The sequence below is a fragment of the Triturus cristatus genome, chromosome 4_1 (genome assembly GCF_964204655.1).
Source record: "Triturus cristatus chromosome 4_1, aTriCri1.1, whole genome shotgun sequence".
NCBI classification, from domain to species: Eukaryota; Metazoa; Chordata; class Amphibia; order Caudata; family Salamandridae; genus Triturus; species Triturus cristatus.
This window is the reverse complement of record NC_140585.1, coordinates 980,208,257-980,228,588: the sequence shown is the minus strand read 5'-3', so window position 1 is coordinate 980,228,588 and position 20,332 is coordinate 980,208,257. Positions and strand designations below refer to the sequence as shown.

The 20,332-nt window shown below is 44.4% G+C and overlaps 1 protein-coding gene across 1 annotated transcript in view; it reads right to left on the bottom strand.

Annotated features, from left to right (window-relative positions):
• SLC17A8 (solute carrier family 17 member 8) overlaps positions 1-20,332 on the bottom strand; it is a 332,347-nt gene that overhangs the window by 117,320 nt on the left and 194,695 nt on the right. The window contains exon 8 of the mRNA XM_085650684.1: positions 13,967-14,116. Coding sequence (XP_085506810.1) covers positions 13,967-14,116 — 150 coding nt within the window. The remainder of the gene's footprint in view (positions 1-13,966; positions 14,117-20,332) is intronic.

Sequence of the window (20,332 nt, the reverse complement as noted above, 5' to 3'; positions counted from 1 at the left end):
TTTCTTTAATTAGCTTAGTACCTGAACCTCTCCATCTATTCGTGAGTAATTCAGTCAATATATCAGGTAAGGGACCAGGATCTGAATGTTGGCTTTTATATAGTATAAGAAGTTGTTGAATCATATAAATCCCAGCTAAACGCTGTTCATCTGGGGTGAGATTCAAAAATGTGTGGGCTACGGTATCATCATCATACTTTCCGGGACTGTCAACCCAATGAACGGCTGACCTGGCTAATTCTTGTTCATCCATAGAATCGAAAAAATGATAACCCCTTCGTTCTCGCAGTAATTTGTCAGCGGCTTGGAACGAATGCTCGGAGGACCTTATATTTATTATAGGTGTTTGGAAATTCCTGTTATTATCTGGACGTATCGGGTCAGTAAAACATCTAGTACTATTACAAGATCTTCCTCTACCTACATAGGCTATGGTTTCTGACTGTCCTGTGGACAGTCCTGATCCTTCCTCCTCGCTTTGTTCGAACTGGTCTACCGCTAATCTCTCTTCGTGTAGGCGTTCTATTTCTTTACGGATCTTTCGGCACATGGCTATTATACAGTTTTGCTTATCATGTCTCCCTTCTGATATATTCTGGCTCCATCTGGTAAGAGTTTGCATTGCTTCCGGGTCTACCCCCGGTCGGTCTTGATTTCTGATCACACAATTTATGAGGAAACGTAACAGTTCCCCCTGTATTTCCACTTTCTGGTATTCCATAGCTCTGTTAATACATTCAGAATCTCGCCCTGTTTGGACAAAATGGTATATATTATCTAGATGCATAGTCATTCCTGGTAATTTCCCTAAATACACCGCGGCTCGTCTGATACGTAATGATGCCATGATCATTTCGTCCTCTTTGCCGGGCACAGGGTCATATCTACAATCTATAAGAAGTTCCTTAAGCGTGCGTGCATTTATGAGTTTGGGGGTACGTGGATGTGCTGACTCTTGAAAAGTAAGTTTATTTATTCTGGGTGGCGTAGAAAAAATGTTGGTAGCCCCTCCCGTAGCCCCGTCTGGGGTATCGGGCGTGAAAGGATTCGTTGAACGCGATACAGCAACTATAGGTGTGGACACAGCTATAGAAGTAGCTGTAGGAACAGATGAGGAAACAGATGTGCTTGCCGGAACTTGTGTCAGGATTTGTTGTTGTAGAGATACAGATACAGGATCTTGGCGTTGAACCTCCCCGGCCGACGGTCTATGTGGGGCGGGGTTAGCGTACTCGGGAGCTGCGTCATCTAAATATGAGGAAAGAAAAACATCTTCTGCGGTTCTAGGATGCCCCTTGGGATGTACTTTTATTGGAAATAATGGGGGTGGCAAGTCTTTTGGTATCCCCGGAATAGCCTTAGGTAATCCTTCGGCCAGAAGGGGATACATACCCTTCATAAGGGCATGTCTTTGTCTGTCTACTTGTTCTGATTTCACTCGTGTACCTTCTTCAATTAATAGATTTTCTCGGACTTCATTTGAATTCTCTTTACCCTTCTCTTCCTGTCTACGTGCTTTTTCTGTACGTCTATACGATTCTTTACGCCATAATTCAATGGCGTCTTTCTGTGATTGTCTAGCTTTCTTTTTCCATAATTCTTCCTCTACTTTCACGATGCACTCTGCATCCCAGGTCCCCGCCGCGGGCCACCTCTGACTTTCTGGTAATTCCTTAGTGTAGTCTACCCATAAATCAAGAAATAATATAGCGTCTAAGCCGTGTTTATGATACATGAAGTACCCTGGAGTGTCCCTAGGAGGAATAGGAACAGCTTCTTCGAGTACCCCTTTTCTAGTTGTGATCTGTCTTAATTTCGAAAAGAGCGGCATATTGAGAACTGATCTGATACTTGATCTTGAACAAACTTAATACAATAAACACGATAATGAACAGTCATTCATACCACAATATGCAGAACGTATTAACACATTTAACATTTAACATTTAAGTGAGCACAATGATGATACGATCTAAGGGAACTTAATTACTAAACATAATACTCGGCATTAACTGAATTATTCTGAATTTATATACTGGATATACTAGATATACTGCTAAACAGTACAGATACACTGCTAAAACAGTGCAGACCGGATTTGTGTACCCAAACCCGTCTGGACCGGCACAACTTATGTGCACTCCAGAACGCCTCCCCAGTAATGGTACTCACCGGGTAGCTCGGAACGGAAGGCCTCGGAACGGAACTGAACTGAACTGGACCGGACTGGACTCGACTCGACAACTTCGGACACTTCTAAGCTTTCGGAAACCTGGTGGGCCTCTGTATACCTCGGATCTTGCTCTCTCAGCTAGGCTCTGGTCGGGATACTTCGCACTTCTCACCGCCTCGTCTGGGTGTTGATCGCAGCCTCAGTCGCCCCCGCTTGACCGGAGGGAGATACAGGAAATCCTGCTGGTACGCGTTGTTGTCCGTCCAGCTGTGGCAGGAGACCGGGCCTGCAACGCACCGCCGGCGCGTGAGATGAGAAAGTGTCCCTGTTCGGGCGCCATTCATGTGGTAAATAATTTAATTACCGGGACTTAATTTGATACAGAAACATAATAAAAATAGCTCAGTAAATAAGAGGCAGAATCCGTGGTATTAGAGGTTCGGAATGGGCTTTATTCCAATGGATGATTCGAATCGGTTGCTCCAAGTTCCATCACCACGAAGGTTCAGGAAGTGAAGTACATACATTATTGATAATTATTCACTTTTATACAATAGGCATTACAGTGAAGTAAATGCAAGAGGCGTAACAATTGATAGCAAAGATAACATTTCACATGCGTAGCTGAAAGAGGCGTAATTGGGTATAACAAGGAAAACGTCATTGGTTATGATGTCACATATGGGTGGACCTATGAAATAATTTCGCAATGTCAGCAGAAATACTTGGCAGAGATGCGCGCGCAGCAGTATGACGTGTGATTGACGTGCAACTAGGGGGTGAAGGGGACTTGACATTTAGCTCTACATGTGGCGACAGAAGTCTGGAGGGTCAAGTCAACCTAATCCCAAATCATATCTAACATCCTATGTTTAAAGAACTATGTTATCCAGAAGGGAGGTCTCTTAGAGTAGAATCTTATTCTATACTGACTATACTGACTGTTAGTGCGTGTACAAGCGTCTAAGTGTCTACACTAGGTGCGAGGGCAGGAATCTTCCATAGTAACAGGGCTATGAATTACTTGCATGAAGACAGAGAAGCCGGGCCTTTGCTCGGTAGCCGGAAGAATGTTTACTGAAACTACTAGACAGGAATGCATTGGGCAGGGAACGGAGCAGATAATTTCGAAGGTGAAATACAGTTTCTTGGCAGGCAACAGGCTGATGTCAGGCTTCGTGAGCCGCGCAGTGAATGAGACAAAGTTCATGGTCACAGATGCAGGCTCAGACTGGAGCTTCAGAGGCAGAAAGCAAGAAAAGCTTGATGACAGAATCAGGGCCTACTTGCCTGGACTGTAAAATGGCATAAGTAAACCATATAAAGGCGGTGGCCTTTTGTACTTAGGAATGGAATATCCGGCCCATTCATGGTGGATCTGAAAGAGGACATGTTAACGGTGGACGCACATGTATTTGCATCTTCAGAACTGGAACTGGAGGGAACATACATGTACTTGTAACATGCACATAGAACCGTTGGGGTCCAAGATAGGGGACATAACTGACCAGAAAAATCCATATTTCCACAAACCACTGCAGGCCAATCCCCCAGTTTCAGGGATAGTCTCTCCTCAGTTTCTTCTTGGTTCCTCCCCTCAGCAGAGGTTTCTTCTTGTATCCCAAAGTGATCTAAAGTTCTTGGGTTGGGGTCCCAATATTTATACTAAGTTTTCCTTTGTTCTCTGAAGGCAGAGAGGCCTTTGCCTAGTCCAAACCAGTTCTGGTCAGTCCTGGAGCACTTTGTTTACATGACCCCTTCTTTCCTTTCAGAGTGCAGGGCAGAGACATCAGACGCACCACAGGAGGTGGAGCCAATATTGTGGAGGGAAGTCCCAGCCCTATTCAGGTCCCAGGTGCAACTCCTCCCTCCCATCTAGATGCAGATCTCTCTATTCACCACTGGGCTACCTCACCCTGTCTCCTGGAATTCCCCAGCCCTGTCACTCAAACTCCAGACAAGGAATACCCAGCCTAGCAGAGGCAGGTTTGAATGGTTAGACAAGAAAATGCCTACTTTCTAAAAGTGGCATTTTCAAACACAGAATGTTAAAACCAACTTCACTAAAATATGTATTTTATCATTCTGAGTTCAGGCATACTAAATTCGAATTTCTACCATGTTCCCTGAGTCGGTTAGGATTATAAGATGTAAGAATCAAACTGCCCATTCTGGCCTATGGAGAACAGGTAGCCTTGCAATAGTGAAAAACGGAAATGGCTGTAATTCACTATTAGAACATGCCACACACACCAGGGCATGTCCAACCTTATACTTACAATGCACCCTGCCCTTGGGCCTACCATAGGGGTGTCTGACATGAAGAAAAGGGAAGGTTTGGGGACTGGCAAGTGGGTGCACTTGCCCAGTCAGCATGACAGTACCAGACAACACGCAGGCTCTGCAATGGCAGGCCTTAGACACACTTTTACAGGCTGCTTCTGTGGGTGGCACAACCAGTACTGCAAGGCCACCAGCAGCATTTGGATTACCAGCCCCGGGCACTCCTGGTGCACTGTACTATAGGGTCTGACAGGTAAAACAAACCAACCAATCATGGAATCACTAATTCATACATCAATTTACAATAGGGAGCACTTGCGCTGTGGCACTGGACAGCAGTGGCACAATGCCCTGAGCATCTAACACCAGCAAAAACACATGAGGCAACAGCAAAAAATGGAAGGGAGACCCACGCCAAGGTGCCAGGTCTAACAACTGCCAAAGATTTATAATTCCCAGCAGGCCACAAGCTACTGCATTCAGAAGTCAAAGTAGGCAAGATCTGAGGGGCAAGACGTGCCCATACTTCTTTCAACAAAAACAGTTTCTCTACTTTTTCCTAAAAGACATTTGCGATCCCTCAGCTGAAGAGGAAAGGGGGGGGAGTCTTCTGTGCTGTGAAGCTGAAGGAGGGACAGACAGCTAAACAAGAAAGAAGCCTTCTTCCAAGGGTGCATGCTGCATGAAAAATTGAAAATGTGTGCATTTGGTTAATCTGCAAATGTAAAGGTTGCTTGGAAGTTGGTATTGGCAAATGGAGTTCACTTCAGACAAAGATGTACTCTTTTTGAGTGGTACTGCAAGGGAGTTACTAGTTAACCTGTGAAGCGTACACTCATAATGGACAGTTTTAAAAAATGCTTGCACTGCATACTTTTTTTTACCTTATGCCTGCACATTTTGTGGCAGGCTTTTTTATACTGTGTGTAATGCAAGTTTAAAATAATTAATTACATATTCACAGGGGTGTATGTCACAGGCTGGGGCCTCATAACACTAAAAACACACAAGTCACTATCAATCACTGAACCAACCAGAATTCAGCTCTGTGGCTTTCACATTACAACATACATAGACTAGAAGTGGCGAGCCAACAAATTAACAGCGAGAGCAATGCCAGAACTGAGCCAAGAATTTGGCTCGGCTCTTGGAGTCCATGCCCAAGCTGAGCCCTCAAAATGTTAACTATGTAAATTGGTCAACAAATAACACAATAAACATGATAAAGACTCAAAATTCAAAATGAAATGAAATGAAATGAAATGAAAATTTGACTTATAAAGCGCTACAGTTGCCCTGAGGCGTCCAGGCGCTGGAACAGATGGGGCCCTCTTGAGGTTACTAGCTAGGCATTAAACAGCAGGGTTTTTAGCTGTTTACGAAAAGTGGTCAGGTTGGGGTTGTTTCTTAGCTGCAAAGGGAGTGAGTTCCAGAGTTTGGAAACGTTATACGAGAAGGAGCGTCCTCCTGCTCTAACTCTGCGAGTTCTGGGGATCTCGGCCAGGAATGCTGTAGAAGAGCGGAGGGATTTGTTCGGCCTATAGGGAGAAATCAGGGGTCGATTGATGTCTGGGCCCGTTTCCCAGAAAGTCTGGTGGGCAATGCAGAGCGATTTGAATCTTACTCTGTCCCTGATAGGTAGCCAGTGCAAGGTCCTCAAGCTGGTTCTCACTGAGGTCCTCCGGGGGATGCCCAACAGTGCTCTGGCAGCACAGTTTTGGGTGCGTTGGAGCTTCTGTAGGGTGTAATCCGGGGCTCCCAGGTATAGGGCGTTATTGAAATCCAAGCGGGATTGGATAAGGCCCTGTATAATTATCTGTTTGGCCTCGAAGCAGAGGAGGGGAAGGACTTTCTTGATCACTCTGAGGAGGCCAAAACAGGTGGCTGAGATCTTAGTGGCCTGTGTGTTAAAGCTCAGAGACTTGTCGAGCCAGACCCCTAAGCTTTTGATGTTATCTCTGGGGGGTGGAGCCACTCCCATGCTTGATGGCCAGCTCGGCTCTATGGAGACGGGGGAGGCTGTGCCCAGGATCATCAGCTCAGTTTTGTCGTCATTCAACTTTAGGCAGGAGCTCATCATCCACTTCTTTACGTCCTCCAGACAAGCCGCTAGGTCTGGTGGTGCCTGGAGGCCGCTCTTCTCTGCCAGGGAGACCACCAGCTGGGTGTCGTCCGCATAGGAAATGATCTTTACACCGTGCGGACGGACAACCTCAGCCAGTGGCCTCATGTAGGCGTTGAAGAGCGTAGGGCTTAAGGAGGAGCCCTGGGGGACTCCACATCCCAAGGGACGAATGGATGAGCGTGATGTGCCATCGAAGACCTGAAAGGTTCTGTTGGACAAAAAAGAATTGAACCATGTCAGGGCATCTCCGGTCACTCCTAAGTTGGCAAGACGAGTTAGCAAGATCTTGTGATGCACCGTGTCAAATGCGGCACTTAGATCGAGGAGGATCACTGCCACTGATCCTCCTCGATCCAGGAGCCGTCTTACCTCCTCAGTCACAGCCAGTAACGCCGTCTCAGTCCCATGTTTGGTACGGAAACCTGTTTGGGAGGAGTCGAGGAGATGGTTTTCTTCAAAAAACATTGTCAGAGTGGTATTGACATGTTTCTCCAGAATTTTCGATGCCCAGGGGAGTAATGAGATCGGACGATAATTGCTAGGATTAGCTGGGTCTAAAGAAGGCTTTTTCAGCAGGGCCCGCACCATAGCATGTTTCCATGTTGGAGGGACTATCCCACTGATTATGGAGGAGTTCGTGAGCTCCAGGAGCGTGGGGAGAATAGCAGTACTGGCAAGATTCAGTGAGCCTGGGGGGGCAGGGTCGCACGGGGAGCCGGATTTTATTTTTTGTGCCAGTGTCTGTGCGGTTTCCAAAGTTATCAAGGGAAAAGACTCTAGGCACTTGGATGAATTAGAAGTCAGGTGCAGGTTCTGGCCAGGGGAGTCAGAGGGGGGATTGGGGAAGGAAAGATAGATTTTATTAATTTTTTGGAAGAAGAATTCCGCCAGATCATTGCATTTGGTTGGTGAGTTGTTGTTATCTGTGACTGGGGGCGGGGGTTTGATCAGGGAGTTAACTATGCAGTAGATTTCTTTGGGTTTAGATTTTGCCGTGGTTATTTTAAGGTTGTAGAAGGCAGCTTGTGAGGATTTAATAGCCAGTTTATAGTTCCTGATCATTTCCCTGTATGTGGCCTTTACTTCAGGGTTGTATGAGATGCGCCACTTTCTCTCCTGTTGTTTGCAGAGACGTTTGTGGTTCCTGAGCTCTTCTGTGTACCAGGGAGCTGTTTTACTATGTCTCTTAGATTTGGGTGCGTATTCTGGGAGGACCTGGTCCAGCGAGGTGGTTATCCATTCTTCATATTTTTTGTTATTAACAATTGGGTCTTGGGAAAGGGAGGGTTTCATGGTGCCTAGAGCTTGTACCCAGTTGTCAATAGGGAGTTTGGACCAGTTACGGGTTTTCCTAATAGTAAATGAGGAGGAGGGTGGTTTGCTTGTGGTCCAGTTGAAGGCTATTAAGAAGTGGTCTGACCAGGGGAGTCTGGTTATATTTCCCACTTCAAGCTGGTCACAGTTGCTGAAAATAGGATCCTGCAGATGTCCTTTTTCATGTGTGGCAGATGGAACTCGTTGCTCGAGTTGATATGCAGCCAGACTTGACTTGGTCTCTTGTGCCGACAGGTCTAGTGAGTTGTCAAAGTGAATATTAAAATCTCCAAGTAGGGAGAAGTTGGACGGGGAGACAACCGACTGAGAGGTCACAGAGAGCAAGGAAGTATTAAATTGTCCTATAGGACCGGGAGGGCGGTAGATGAGAATGCCAGTGAAGCAGGCGTTGGGAGAGAATTCGATGGCAAAAGAGAGGTTTTCGCAGTCCTCAATATCTTCCGATAAGTGACGACAGATGAAGCTTTCTTTGTATATAATTGCGAGGCCGCCACCTCTGCCCTTAGGTCGGTCTGTGCGTGCTATCTGGTACCCTGGGATGATAGCTTGTGCAAGGTCTGGCTGAGAGTCTTGGTTCAGCCAAGTCTCAGTCAGAAACATAGCATCTGGGGAGTATTCCTCTAGTAATAGGGAGATCTCTAGACAATGTTTTACGAGGGACCTACAGTTTAGAAGAAGCATGGAGTAGGTCTTTAGCTCGCCTGATGGTTTGGTGGTTGGAGTGCATAGGTGTAAATTACAGTACTTACAGTGTCGAGGAATCTCCAAAGGGTGTAATGGGATAGCGCATTTAGGAGAGATAGGTGGCCGTAGCTGGCATAAAAGGTCTCGGCTGTATACCAGTCTGTCGCCTCTAGGGAGACCAGAGGACGTGGCCCCTGGGCCCGGCCGGGCGCGGACGAGCTTGCCTTAAGCGCGCCTTCGGCGCGCAATCGGCGCGCCCGCTGCGCTCGTCCGCTGCGCGTCCTATGGTTGCACATATCTATAGAGGAGAGGAGGAGTCGAAGGGGGCGTGGCCTGTAGGGTGGGCGTCCCTCCCTCCGCGACAGCTACCAAATCAGCGCGCGCTTTTGTAGAGGTTGAAGGGGGCGTGGCCTGTAGGGTGGGCGTCCCTCCCTCCGCGACAGCTACCAATCAGCTGTGCGAGGTGCTGGGTCAATGCGAGTGAAGTGCTTTTTAAAAACGAAACACAACACAAGTGAATACAGATATACAATTATTTTAAAATGTGAAGCGTCTCCCGGCTATTCCGCCTCAGGAGGATTAAGTCTGTCTGAGCGCCGCTTTCAATCAGCGCGCGCTTTTGTAGAGGTTGAAGGGGGCGTGGCCTGTAGGGTGGGCGTCCCTCCCTCCGCGACAGCTACCAATCAGCTGTGCGAGGTGCTGGGTCAACGCGAGTGAAGTGCTTTTTAAAAACGAAACACAACACAAGTGAATACAGGTATACAATTATTTTAAAATGTGAAGCGTCTCCCGGCTATTCCGCCTCAGGAGGATTAAGTCTGTCTGAGCGCCGCTTTCAATCAGCGCGCGCTTTTGTAGAGGTTGAAGGGGGCGTGGCCTGTAGGGTGGGCGTCCCTCCCTCCGCGACAGCTACCAATCAGCTGTGCGAGGTGCTGGGTCAACGCGAGTGAAGTGCTTTTTAAAAACGAAACACAACACAAGTGAATACAGGTATACAATTATTTTAAAATGTGAAGCGTCTCCCGGCTATTCCGCCTCAGGAGGATTAAGTCTGTCTGAGCGCCGCTTTCAATCAGCGCGCGCTTTTGTAGAGGTTGAAGGGGGCGTGGCCTGTAGGGTGGGCGTCCCTCCCTCCGCGACAGCTACCAATCAGCTGTGCGAGGTGCTGGGTCAACGCGAGTGAAGTGCTTTTTAAAAACGAAACACAACACAAGTGAATACAGGTATACAATTATTTTAAAATGTGAAGCGTCTCCCGGCTATTCCGCCTCAGGAGGATTAAGTCTGTCTGAGCGCCGCTTTCAATCAGCGCGCGCTTTTGTAGAGGTTGAAGGGGGCGTGGCCTGTAGGGTGGGCGTCCCTCCCTCCGCGACAGCTACCAAATCAGCGCGCGCTTTTGTAGAGGTTGAAGGGGGCGTGGCCTGTAGGGTGGGCGTCCCTCCCTCCGCGACAGCTACCAATCAGCTGTGCGAGGTGCTGGGTCAACGCGAGTGAAGTGCTTTTTAAAAACGAAACACAACACAAGTGAATACAGGTATACAATTATTTTAAAATGTGAAGCGTCTCCCGGCTATTCCGCCTCAGGAGGATTAAGTCTGTCTGAGCGCCGCTTTCAATCAGCGCGCGCTTTTGTAGAGGTTGAAGGGGGCGTGGCCTGTAGGGTGGGCGTCCCTCCCTCCGCGACAGCTACCAATCAGCTGTGCGAGGTGCTGGGTCAACGCGAGTGAAGTGCTTTTTAAAAACGAAACACAACACAAGTGAATACAGATATACAATTATTTTAAAATGTGAAGCGTCTCCCGGCTATTCCGCCTCAGGAGGATTAAGTCTGTCTGAGCGCCGCTTTCAATCAGCGCGCGCTTTTGTAGAGGTTGAAGGGGGCGTGGCCTGTAGGGTGGGCGTCCCTCCCTCTGCGACAGCTACCAATCAGCTGTGCGAGGTGCTGGGTCAACGCGAGTGAAGTGCTTTTTAAAAACGAAACACAACACAAGTGAATACAGGTATACAATTATTTTAAAATGTGAAGCGTCTCCCGGCTATTCCGCCTCAGGAGGATTAAGTCTGTCTGAGCGCCGCTTTCAATCAGCGCGCGCTTTTGTAGAGGTTGAAGGGGGCGTGGCCTGTAGGGTGGGCGTCCCTCCCTCCGCGACAGCTACCAATCAGCTGTGCGAGGTGCTGGGTCAACGCGAGTGAAGTGCTTTTTAAAAACGAAACACAACACAAGTGAATACAGGTATACAATTATTTTAAAATGTGAAGCGTCTCCCGGCTATTCCGCCTCAGGAGGATTAAGTCTGTCTGAGCGCCGCTTTCAATCAGCGCGCGCTTTTGTAGAGGTTGAAGGGGGCGTGGCCTGTAGGGTGGGCGTCCCTCCCTCCGCGACAGCTACCAATCAGCTGTGCGAGGTGCTGGGTCAACGCGAGTGAAGTGCTTTTTTAAAAACGAAACACAACACAAGTGAATACAGGTATACAATTATTTTAAAATGTGAAGCGTCTCCCGGCTATTCCGCCTCAGGAGGATTAAGTCTGTCTGATACTGTATTCCTTTAACATGTGGAAGCTTTGACATTATTATGTTACATTATCATACTGCACTGAGAAGCACTTGTTAAAATTGAACCATTAGACATCTAAGAGGCAAGACAGTTGTGATGTGAACCACGTACGTGGCCCAGATTTTTATAGAGAAAAATCTCAGCCTTTTAAATCAAACACAATAGTTTTTTGTATAACTGGTATTCTGAACTCACATATTTGAAAGTACTTTCATATGCAATATAAAGAAAAAGAAGTTTTGGTTAAATAAAATATTTGCCCAAGATCACACAATTTAAGCAGGGAAACCGCGATTTAACAAGGTTTTCTGTCTTCACTGTGTACAAATTAGCCACTAACCTGGATTTTAATTGTATTTCCTTATATGTGATATGTTTTACTACTTTGTGCATTTTTCTGAAGTTTTCCTATAGTGCAAACTCAACCAAAAGGTAATGGAGTGGTTTACATTAGCACCAGTTATATTACACAAGGTCAAGTTCCTTTTTTATAGGCACAAGGAGATTAAGAGCCTTATTATGAGTACGGCGGCTCTTAGGACCTCCATACTCACGGTGCCAGACAAACCACCGCCACCCCTGCGGGTCACAGAAATGTGCGATGATCGCATGAATCAATAGGGGTTTCATAACATTAAACAGTGCATGTCTCACTGATTAGTTTGTCTTGCATTTATGTTTCATCTAAGGTGTGTTTTATTTTGTATGCAGTTACCTTAAGGTGAAAGACCAACAAAATAGTTACAGAATATTTTGTTCTTTTTAGCCACTGCTCACTGACTCCGCCCCCGTGGCACTCAGGATTACAGTTCTCATTCTGTTTATTTAGGCACTTCAACCACTGTTTGCATGCCCCAAAAAGAAGGCAGCCATCTTGGATTATCAGGTATAATTTTACTCATTGTACATGTCCTCCTTTGCTAGGCCATAATGATGCAATGTTGCTGCAGCCAACACCTCGCTACATGGATTCTTGATTTTCTTGCAGAAACTCATTGTTTTTCAAAGTATTCTTTAGAATGCACAAGTGCATTATAGAGAAGTATCCTGAAGTTGCGATGCTGATGAAAACAAGCTTTGAACTATTCTCTTAAACATTTGTTGAACTATTTAGACTGAGGATATTTACTAGGTTATGCAGTGATGTAACAGGGAGAACTTTTAAGTGGGTTATTGCATGTGGGTTTATGAATGTCATCTATGGGGTATTAAAGTTTCAATAAGCTCATACTGTTGCCAAAGTAGAGAAATTACAAGTTTTAATGAAAACAAAACAACAATGGTGGGACAGGGCAAAACGTGGATGATTTGGACTGAAAGACACTAACTTTAACTCAAGTTTGCAGCCACGTTAAACAGTACGGTTAGGAGACAAGCGTTATGGAGGAATATTGCCAACTATTGGACCTGTATTGCTTATACTTTAATTGTTTAGGATTTTGAGAGGCACTATATGATTTCTTGTACACGCAACAACTGTTTGTTTACTATTGAATCATTAGGTGAGTAGGTTCGATATTGGGTCAATCTGCATTATGGAGGTTCATAATACGGCACAGTGGACCGAAGTATGATATGTTTCCAAATATAAAAAACAATGGGGTCTATTCTTTCTTCTCCTTCTCTTAGCCTTGTTTTTCCTATTTAAATTTTCTCATATAATGTTCTCTATTAACTTGCTTTTACTTAGTATGGAGCAATAGATTGACTTTCTATGAACAATACACTGGTACTGAAACCTATACTACTTATGGCTTGGGGTCTACATACCCTTTACGATTGGTTCTTATCACCGTGGCTATAATTTTGAGATGAAATTACAATGTTCCAAACTAAGGATGGTTATGATTTATCTTGTATCCCTGATGATGTCATTGGTATACCTACCATAGACGAAAGACGTGTTGGCAACATATCGCAAATGATGTATTGGATTTCCATGAAGAGTGAAAATAAGAGGAAGAATACATCCACACCAACCTATTGTGGAAATTCATAAATTGAACATTGGTGCTTGGGATTATTGTGATGACAAGTTTTAATAGTATTGGTCATTTTACAGCTCTGATTATTTTTTTCTTTTCCAATTCCCATTTCCCCACTTCTACTACTGGCTGTTGTATTTTGTATATGTGGTCACTTGTGGGGGTTGTTAGAGACAGAAAAGAACATTGCTACAGTTGGATCCTACAGAGAAGGTTTGTGTAACCCTATATGACCATCTGGAATGTCCATTATGCAACCAACATATACATTCTACAAATACAATTAGGTTAATTTATTGAATAGTAGGGCTTAAGGATCGCCGAATACCAAGACTATTAAACATAAATATAGATAAAAAAACAACTCGTTTGATTGACTGTATTTATTTTGTAAAGTGGAAGAACATGGAAATTAGGTCTTCTTTTCAGTGACTTTCCTTTCTATTAATCATAATCATGAATGCCAGCACAATAGATGTGCAACCAGTTGCTTGGAGAGTTTAAATGAAGGGATAAGCCTAGGTTTTTTCAAGGAACAAAACATAAATATGGATAAATACCAATGTGATTTCCACAAAATAAATGTGTATATACCCATTTGGAAACAGCAAAGAACATAAATACCATAAGCTGGGGGCCCAAGACACATCTTTGGGTCTGATGATGCACTGCCTAATACAGAATGCATCTAACAACAGTATATATGAGACGTGGGAGACGCAAATAGTTACACAGATGTGTAAGAAAATTTCATACATATTGTGGGAAAGTCTATCATTAAATCATAGTAATACCATTCAAATGACAGACGGTTGTGAATGTACCTTGCTTATCGGAAATCCAAACACTTCCTCAAAGTAGGCAGGCTGACTTATGAGCAGCAAATAGAAGGTCCAACTTCTACAAAAGTTTGCAACAATGATTGCGTAAACTGGCATCGATGTGAAGAACTTCCGCCAAGGAGTTTTGCTTTTCTAGGAGATAAAAACATGAATGGTTAGAACATATGCAAATCTTTATATTTGAGGGGACTATGCAAGAGAGTGAATGAGTGAGCCCTATTTCCCTCATTGACTCTACTGCTAAAGTTCTGGGAATAATTCTGTTAGAGCGGTTAGAATTGGGCCAATGAGAAAGGTATTCTTTCAGATGTGCAGTATAAGTGCAGACTGGGCCTGGGAAGTGTCAACCAGTGCCTGAATCTTTATTTTTTAATCAGGTGAAAAGACATTGTTCACATCTAGCTTTTATGGATCTTAGCTCTGCATTTGATTGTTTGATTGATCTAGGGAAGTGTGCTGTTCTGTATTTATCTTTGATGGGATAATGTTGGTTTCTTAGTGATGATGTAATGCGGGTGGTTGCCAGGTTGGAATGTGGACTTCTGAGTGAGTGTCAGTTGGACCTGGCTTCCTGGTAGATGAAGTCTCTGTAACTCCGGTACTTAATAAACAGGCATCCCTAACCGCTTCAGAGGTGTCTGTTTCATTTCAAGAAAGAAGACACCTTTTACACTTTGGCAACAAGCAAAAACTATGACAGCTCTACACCCCAGAGACCTCACCACTATTCTTTCCTGGTCCACAGAAACATCTAGAGAATGACAGAAAGGAGTATACCTCACTCAAAACCTCTTATATCGCAGGTGTGTCTCTGCTGTGAGATATGAAGGTATTTTCTCCTGCACCACCTGGGAGAGTCAGAGAAGCGCTGTGAGAAGTTGTCTTGCTGAAGAAGATTGGGTGCCCACTTCCTGCCGTCCCTCTCTCTCCACCAAAATGTTTCCTTGCTCTAGTGCCTTCGACGGTGGAGGTAAAGGGGGGCTTTTTGGTATATGGTGGTGAAGGGAAGCGTGCCTCGTTCTCTGCTCATGATCAGAGACTTGCCCCTCATCAGCCCTCACATGTCCTGCACGCGGGTAGCTCGAGCTCTCGCTGTTGTAGCACTCATGCTTGTCGCAACCTCAACGTGTTGGTCTTTACCAGTAATTCCCTCTGGTGCACGCAGGGAGCCTGAGCACCGGTTGTTAGGTACTCTTGCCTGGCTTCTCTAAGTCACACACACACACTACACACCCTGCTTGATGTGCACAGCAGCCATTTTGGCTATGTCCTGTTGCAGCTTCAAATCCTGGATCTTCAGACGCACCTCACCCTCGTACGTTGAGGTGCTCAGCTGTCGTTATCTATATTTTGGAGTACATCGTGTGAACACACTCATGTACACAGCATTCTTCTTGAGGGTTACCATGTGTTGAAAGTCATGTAGAGTACACAACTGACACCACTTGATTCCCTGGGTTAAGTCTTTCCATCACTCTGATGCGCACATTTGGAAGGTTGCTTGTGTTCACAGCTGATGTCATTTGAGTCTGAAGTGTGCAACAGTTCCCTACGCTGATGCACACAGCCTGCATCAGTTCCCTATGCTGATGCACACAGCCTTTACCAGGGATAGACGATTCTGGCACTGACTAAATACAAGCCATTTCTCATACTCTTTTTGGGGTTGTGTCCAACTTCCGTTTAGAAACGGGTTGTATTTGAACTTCGGATACTAGTAATAAGAAATGTCATACAGTATTCCTGTGGTGGTAACATTTAAAAATGCAGAATGTCACAGCACCCCAGTTCTTTTTATCTTCTCCGGGTGATCCTCCCCTTCCTTGGCTAAAATGGAAGAAGGTTTTTGCGCATTACGCTCAGGTATGTGGCACTAATATTAGCGAGGAGAGAAAAACTTTGATTTGTTAATGCATTGTTTAAGTTCAGGAGGTCAGGAGGTCTTTGAACATCTCCCTGATCTTCCGGACAATGAGGCTTCCACTTTGAATGAATACGAAATTTGTATCAGAAAAAATAGATTTACATTATTTTCCAAGGTTAATACTGTTCTGGAACAGTATCACATCAGAAGGAGAATGCAAAGACAGGAGGAGTCAGTAGAGCAATATATTACTACACTGCATAAATTAGCTTCCACATGTAGTTTTAGAGTGTCTTTAGTGGAACAGTTGAGGTATCAACTATTGTTGGGTTGCATTATTGACAAGGCTAAAGATAGTTTATGGCAAAAGGATAATTACAGGAGGTTCTCACAACTCTCAAAATGCATGAGCCCTCCAAGGTTTGTTTTGATACTATATGCAAAGAAAGATCTTTGGGAAAAAAATGATGGGGACGTTGTTAAAGAAGTGAGCGACAAGTCCCCTAAATGTAAGCTTAACACCACCCTGATACCTATGACTTCCAGTTTTAGAGGTTTTCGGGGTAAATATTTTAGGTGTGGTAATTCTGGGCATATAGTGAATTTTAAGGAGTGTACAGGGGGGAAGGTCACTTGCAGTGTCTGCAGAATTTTTTTTACTTTTTCCAGGCGCTGTAAGTCGGTCGAAGAACTGAAGAAAGTCAGAGAGGTGCATATTTATGAGCAGGCAGTTGAGGAAGTTCATATTCTCAAGATCAAACAACATGCTTGTGAAGGGCCCTTTGAAAATGTAATGATCAATGATGCACCTGTGGGCACGCTTTTTGATTCTGGGGCTAAGATCACCCTCATTCCCAAAGGGTTTTGAGCAACATCTGTTGAGTAAAATGGTCCTGTAGAAGATTGACATAAAGACAAAAAGGGCATGGGGTCAGACCATTGATCTTTTGAGTTTATTTTTGGGATACGATTGATTTTTCAAGGGGAAAATTATTCTGGGTAAAATATACGTATCAATGAACCGAGACTCTCTGATTAGCTGGTTTCACCAACGTGATTTACATGTTTATTTGGATCCCAATAAAAATCCTTCAGTGGGTTTGAAAGAGATGCCATCCATTAGGATGGTGAAGAGGGGGAGTGAAACTTGGATTAGAGAGATTCCTGAGGTGTTTGACAAGAAATTGGGCTGTCTCAGTAACTACATGCATCAGATAAAACTCAAGCCGGAGGCCACTCCCAAAGTGGCAGAAGTTAGAAATGTGCCCCTGTTAGTAAGAGACAGCATGAGGGCTGAATTAGATAAACGGTTAGCAAATGGAATTATTCAGGAAGTGCAAGCCACGGAGTGGGTTTCTCTGGTGGTCATGGCTCATTCGGCCAATGGGGAGGCCAGACTCTGCATTGACTTGCAGGAGGTGGTTGATCACTATCCGCTCCCCAACATAAATGAAATGTTGTGCTCTCTTGAGGGTGCGAAACACTTCTGTACGTTGGATCTGTCTTTGGTCTACCATCAGGTAAAGCTTCATTCTATATCTTAAGACCTTACGGCCTTTATTAAACCATTTGGTACCTTCAAATTTCTAAGAATGTCTTTCGGGCTCAGCTACGCGGCCTCAGTATTTCAGAGGGCAGTGAAGAGCATTCTCAAGGAAGTTTAAGGTGTCAAGCTCTATCAAGATGATGTTTTCATCTTTGGGGTCAATCTTGGAGAACAGGATAAAAGATTAAAAGCTATGTGGGGGAAGTTACAAGTGTAAATGTAATGTTCAAGAAATTGAGTATTTAGGACATCTGGTCTCTGCATCTGGGATTAGACCCAGGGCTTCATTGGTTGACACTATTTGTAATCTTCTTCCTCCTAAAAACAAGGAGGAGCTAGTGAAATTTCTGGGAATGGCTGAATTCTATAATATGTTTGTCCCTAATTTTGCTGGGAAAACAGGATGTAGGAGAACACTACTTAAGAAAGGGGAGTGAATGTGTGTGCTGCCAAGCTTGTGACAGAGGGTTTGTGAGTAGAAAGACACATTACATAAGTGTGAAGCTCCAAATCTGGAAAGCTTTGATCCTGCAAAATGTTCTTATGTGATGACTGACACAAGCTCGAAAGGGTTAGGTGCTTTATTATCGCAAAAAGTGGATTGTAAGGAGAAGACCATTTTATTTATCTCTAAGTCATTGAGCGGAGCTGAATTTATGTATTCAGTTGTGGCGAAAGAAGCTCTAGGTATTTATTGGGCTATGCGCAAGCTGAGGAAATTTCTGTGGGGCAAGATCTTTGAAGTATTAACTAGTCATAAGCCATTGAAAGATGTTTTTAGCAAGAAAGGCATTGATTTTGTGTCGCATTGGTTGAGAAAGTGGGTGGTACGGTTGCAGGAGTTTGATTTGGTGGTTTCTTATTTACCCAGCTCTATTAATGTTTTAGCTGATTATCTTTCCAGACTGGGTGGGGATGAAACTGATGTGTCTGAGGAAGGTGACTGCTTTGGAGGTGATGAATTTTGGGAGGAGGTCAATGTCTTTGTGATCAGTGAGGGCTTGATTTCTAAGACTGAATGGAGAGAGCGTTTGAGTAATGATCAAGAGTTGCAACAGGTTATGGCGAAAGTTTGAGATAACTGGGGTGAGAAGAAAGATTGTGGCAGTGAGCTTAAAGGATATTGGCAGGTCAGGGAGGAGTTAGCTGTGGTTGATGGTCTTCTTATGCGTGGTAGCATATTGGTGTCCCCTTGTAGTCAGAGGGACAAATTGGTGAATAATGCTCATTCCAGTCACAAGGGTATTGCCAAAACTAAAGAAAGAATCAAATAAGCTTATTAGTGGCCGGCCATGGATATACACATTGAGAGTGTGGTTTGAGAGTGTGCACAATGTTTATGTAGTGACAGGATTTTGTACCAACCCATGGTAATAAGAGAACAGGCTCGTGGTCCGAGGCTGGATATTGCGGTTGATATTTTAGGCCCAGTCAGACTAAATTCTCAGGACCTGTATGTGTGAGTGTGTCTTGATATGTTTCCCAGGTGGCCTGAGCCTAAGGTGGTTAATTCAGTTGAATCGCTGGTATTCATTGAGTTCTTAGAAGAACGTTTTGAACATGAGGGTTTTCCGGTGTCCATTTTGACAGACAATGGAGTTCAGCTTACCTCTCGGGTGGTAGAAGAGTTTCTGAGAGAGATAGGTATCAAGCATAAGAAAGCTGTGTTGTCCCACCGAGAGAGTAATGCTGTGGTAGAAAGGTTTGTGAAGGTACTTAATGAAACTTTGCAACAACCCGTTGTAGCTGAAGGAGATTGGGACGCTGCTATGACAAAGAAGGTATGAGAGTATAGATTTATGCCATACTCCTTAACAGTGTGGCTCCCTTTCGTCTGTTCAAGGGCAGGGTTGTGAATACTGAAGTGACGCCCTTGTGGATCACTACAGAAAGAAGTATTGTGGATAACGGTGTGGGTAGCACAGAGAGGTGGAGAGAAAGAGAGGGGGCTAAAATGGAGAAAAGGAAGGTGTGGTATGATGAGAGAAAGCCAGTGAAAAGGACCATAGTGAGAGTGGGTGATTGGGTTAGTATTAAGTCGCCAAAGAAAGATGGGAAAAAGTCCAAGTTCAGTCACCCAGTGAAGATCATTAAGGCATTTAAGAATGCAGTAAAAACACATGATCATAAGATTTGGAATCTTAATAGAGTAGCCAAAAGTCAATCTAATGGGGGTGGTGGCACAAATACACTTGTTGTGCAAGGGGAGTTCTGTAGGCCTCTTCGGGCAGGAAGAATTCTTCTTCGTTTGCAAGGCTGTGTTTGCTAAAATGTTTTAAGCACTATAGGCTTCTTCATGCAAGAATGATTCCACTGCATTTACAATACTGTATCTGCTAACAAAAATTCTGCATGTTATGTTTATCTTGCTTTGTTTTTATTTTTATTTGTATTACATTCACCAAATGTGTTGTGTTGATAGTAGTGATGGTTTCTTAGTGATGATGTAATGAATCAGAATGCGGGTGGATGTGGACTTCTGAGTGAGTGTCAGTTGGACCTGGCTTCCTGGTGGATAAGGTCTCAGTCATTGCAGTACTCAGTACACAGACATCCATAACCGCATCAGAGGAGTCTGTTTTATTTCAAGAAAGAAGACACCTTTTACAGGAAGCTATAGAGGAGAATGTTGGAGTTGGGAGCGGATTCTCAGATTGTGCGCTTATTGATTGATTTAAATTCTTCAGGATATAACGGTGTGCATCAGGTACGGTCCCATTGGTGAGCGCACCTCCCCAATTAAGATTAGGTGGGGCATGAGAAAAGATTGTATTATGGCACCCTTTCTCTTCTGTCTCTACATCAATGCTTTTGAATCATTCCTGCTGAAGGCAAAGGTAGATGTATCAAGGGTGGAAACTAAGCACTTACCAGATGACTATGTCTTAATATCCCAAAGTGGGCTTGGGCTGCAAAAATTATTGGATAACTTTGCCTC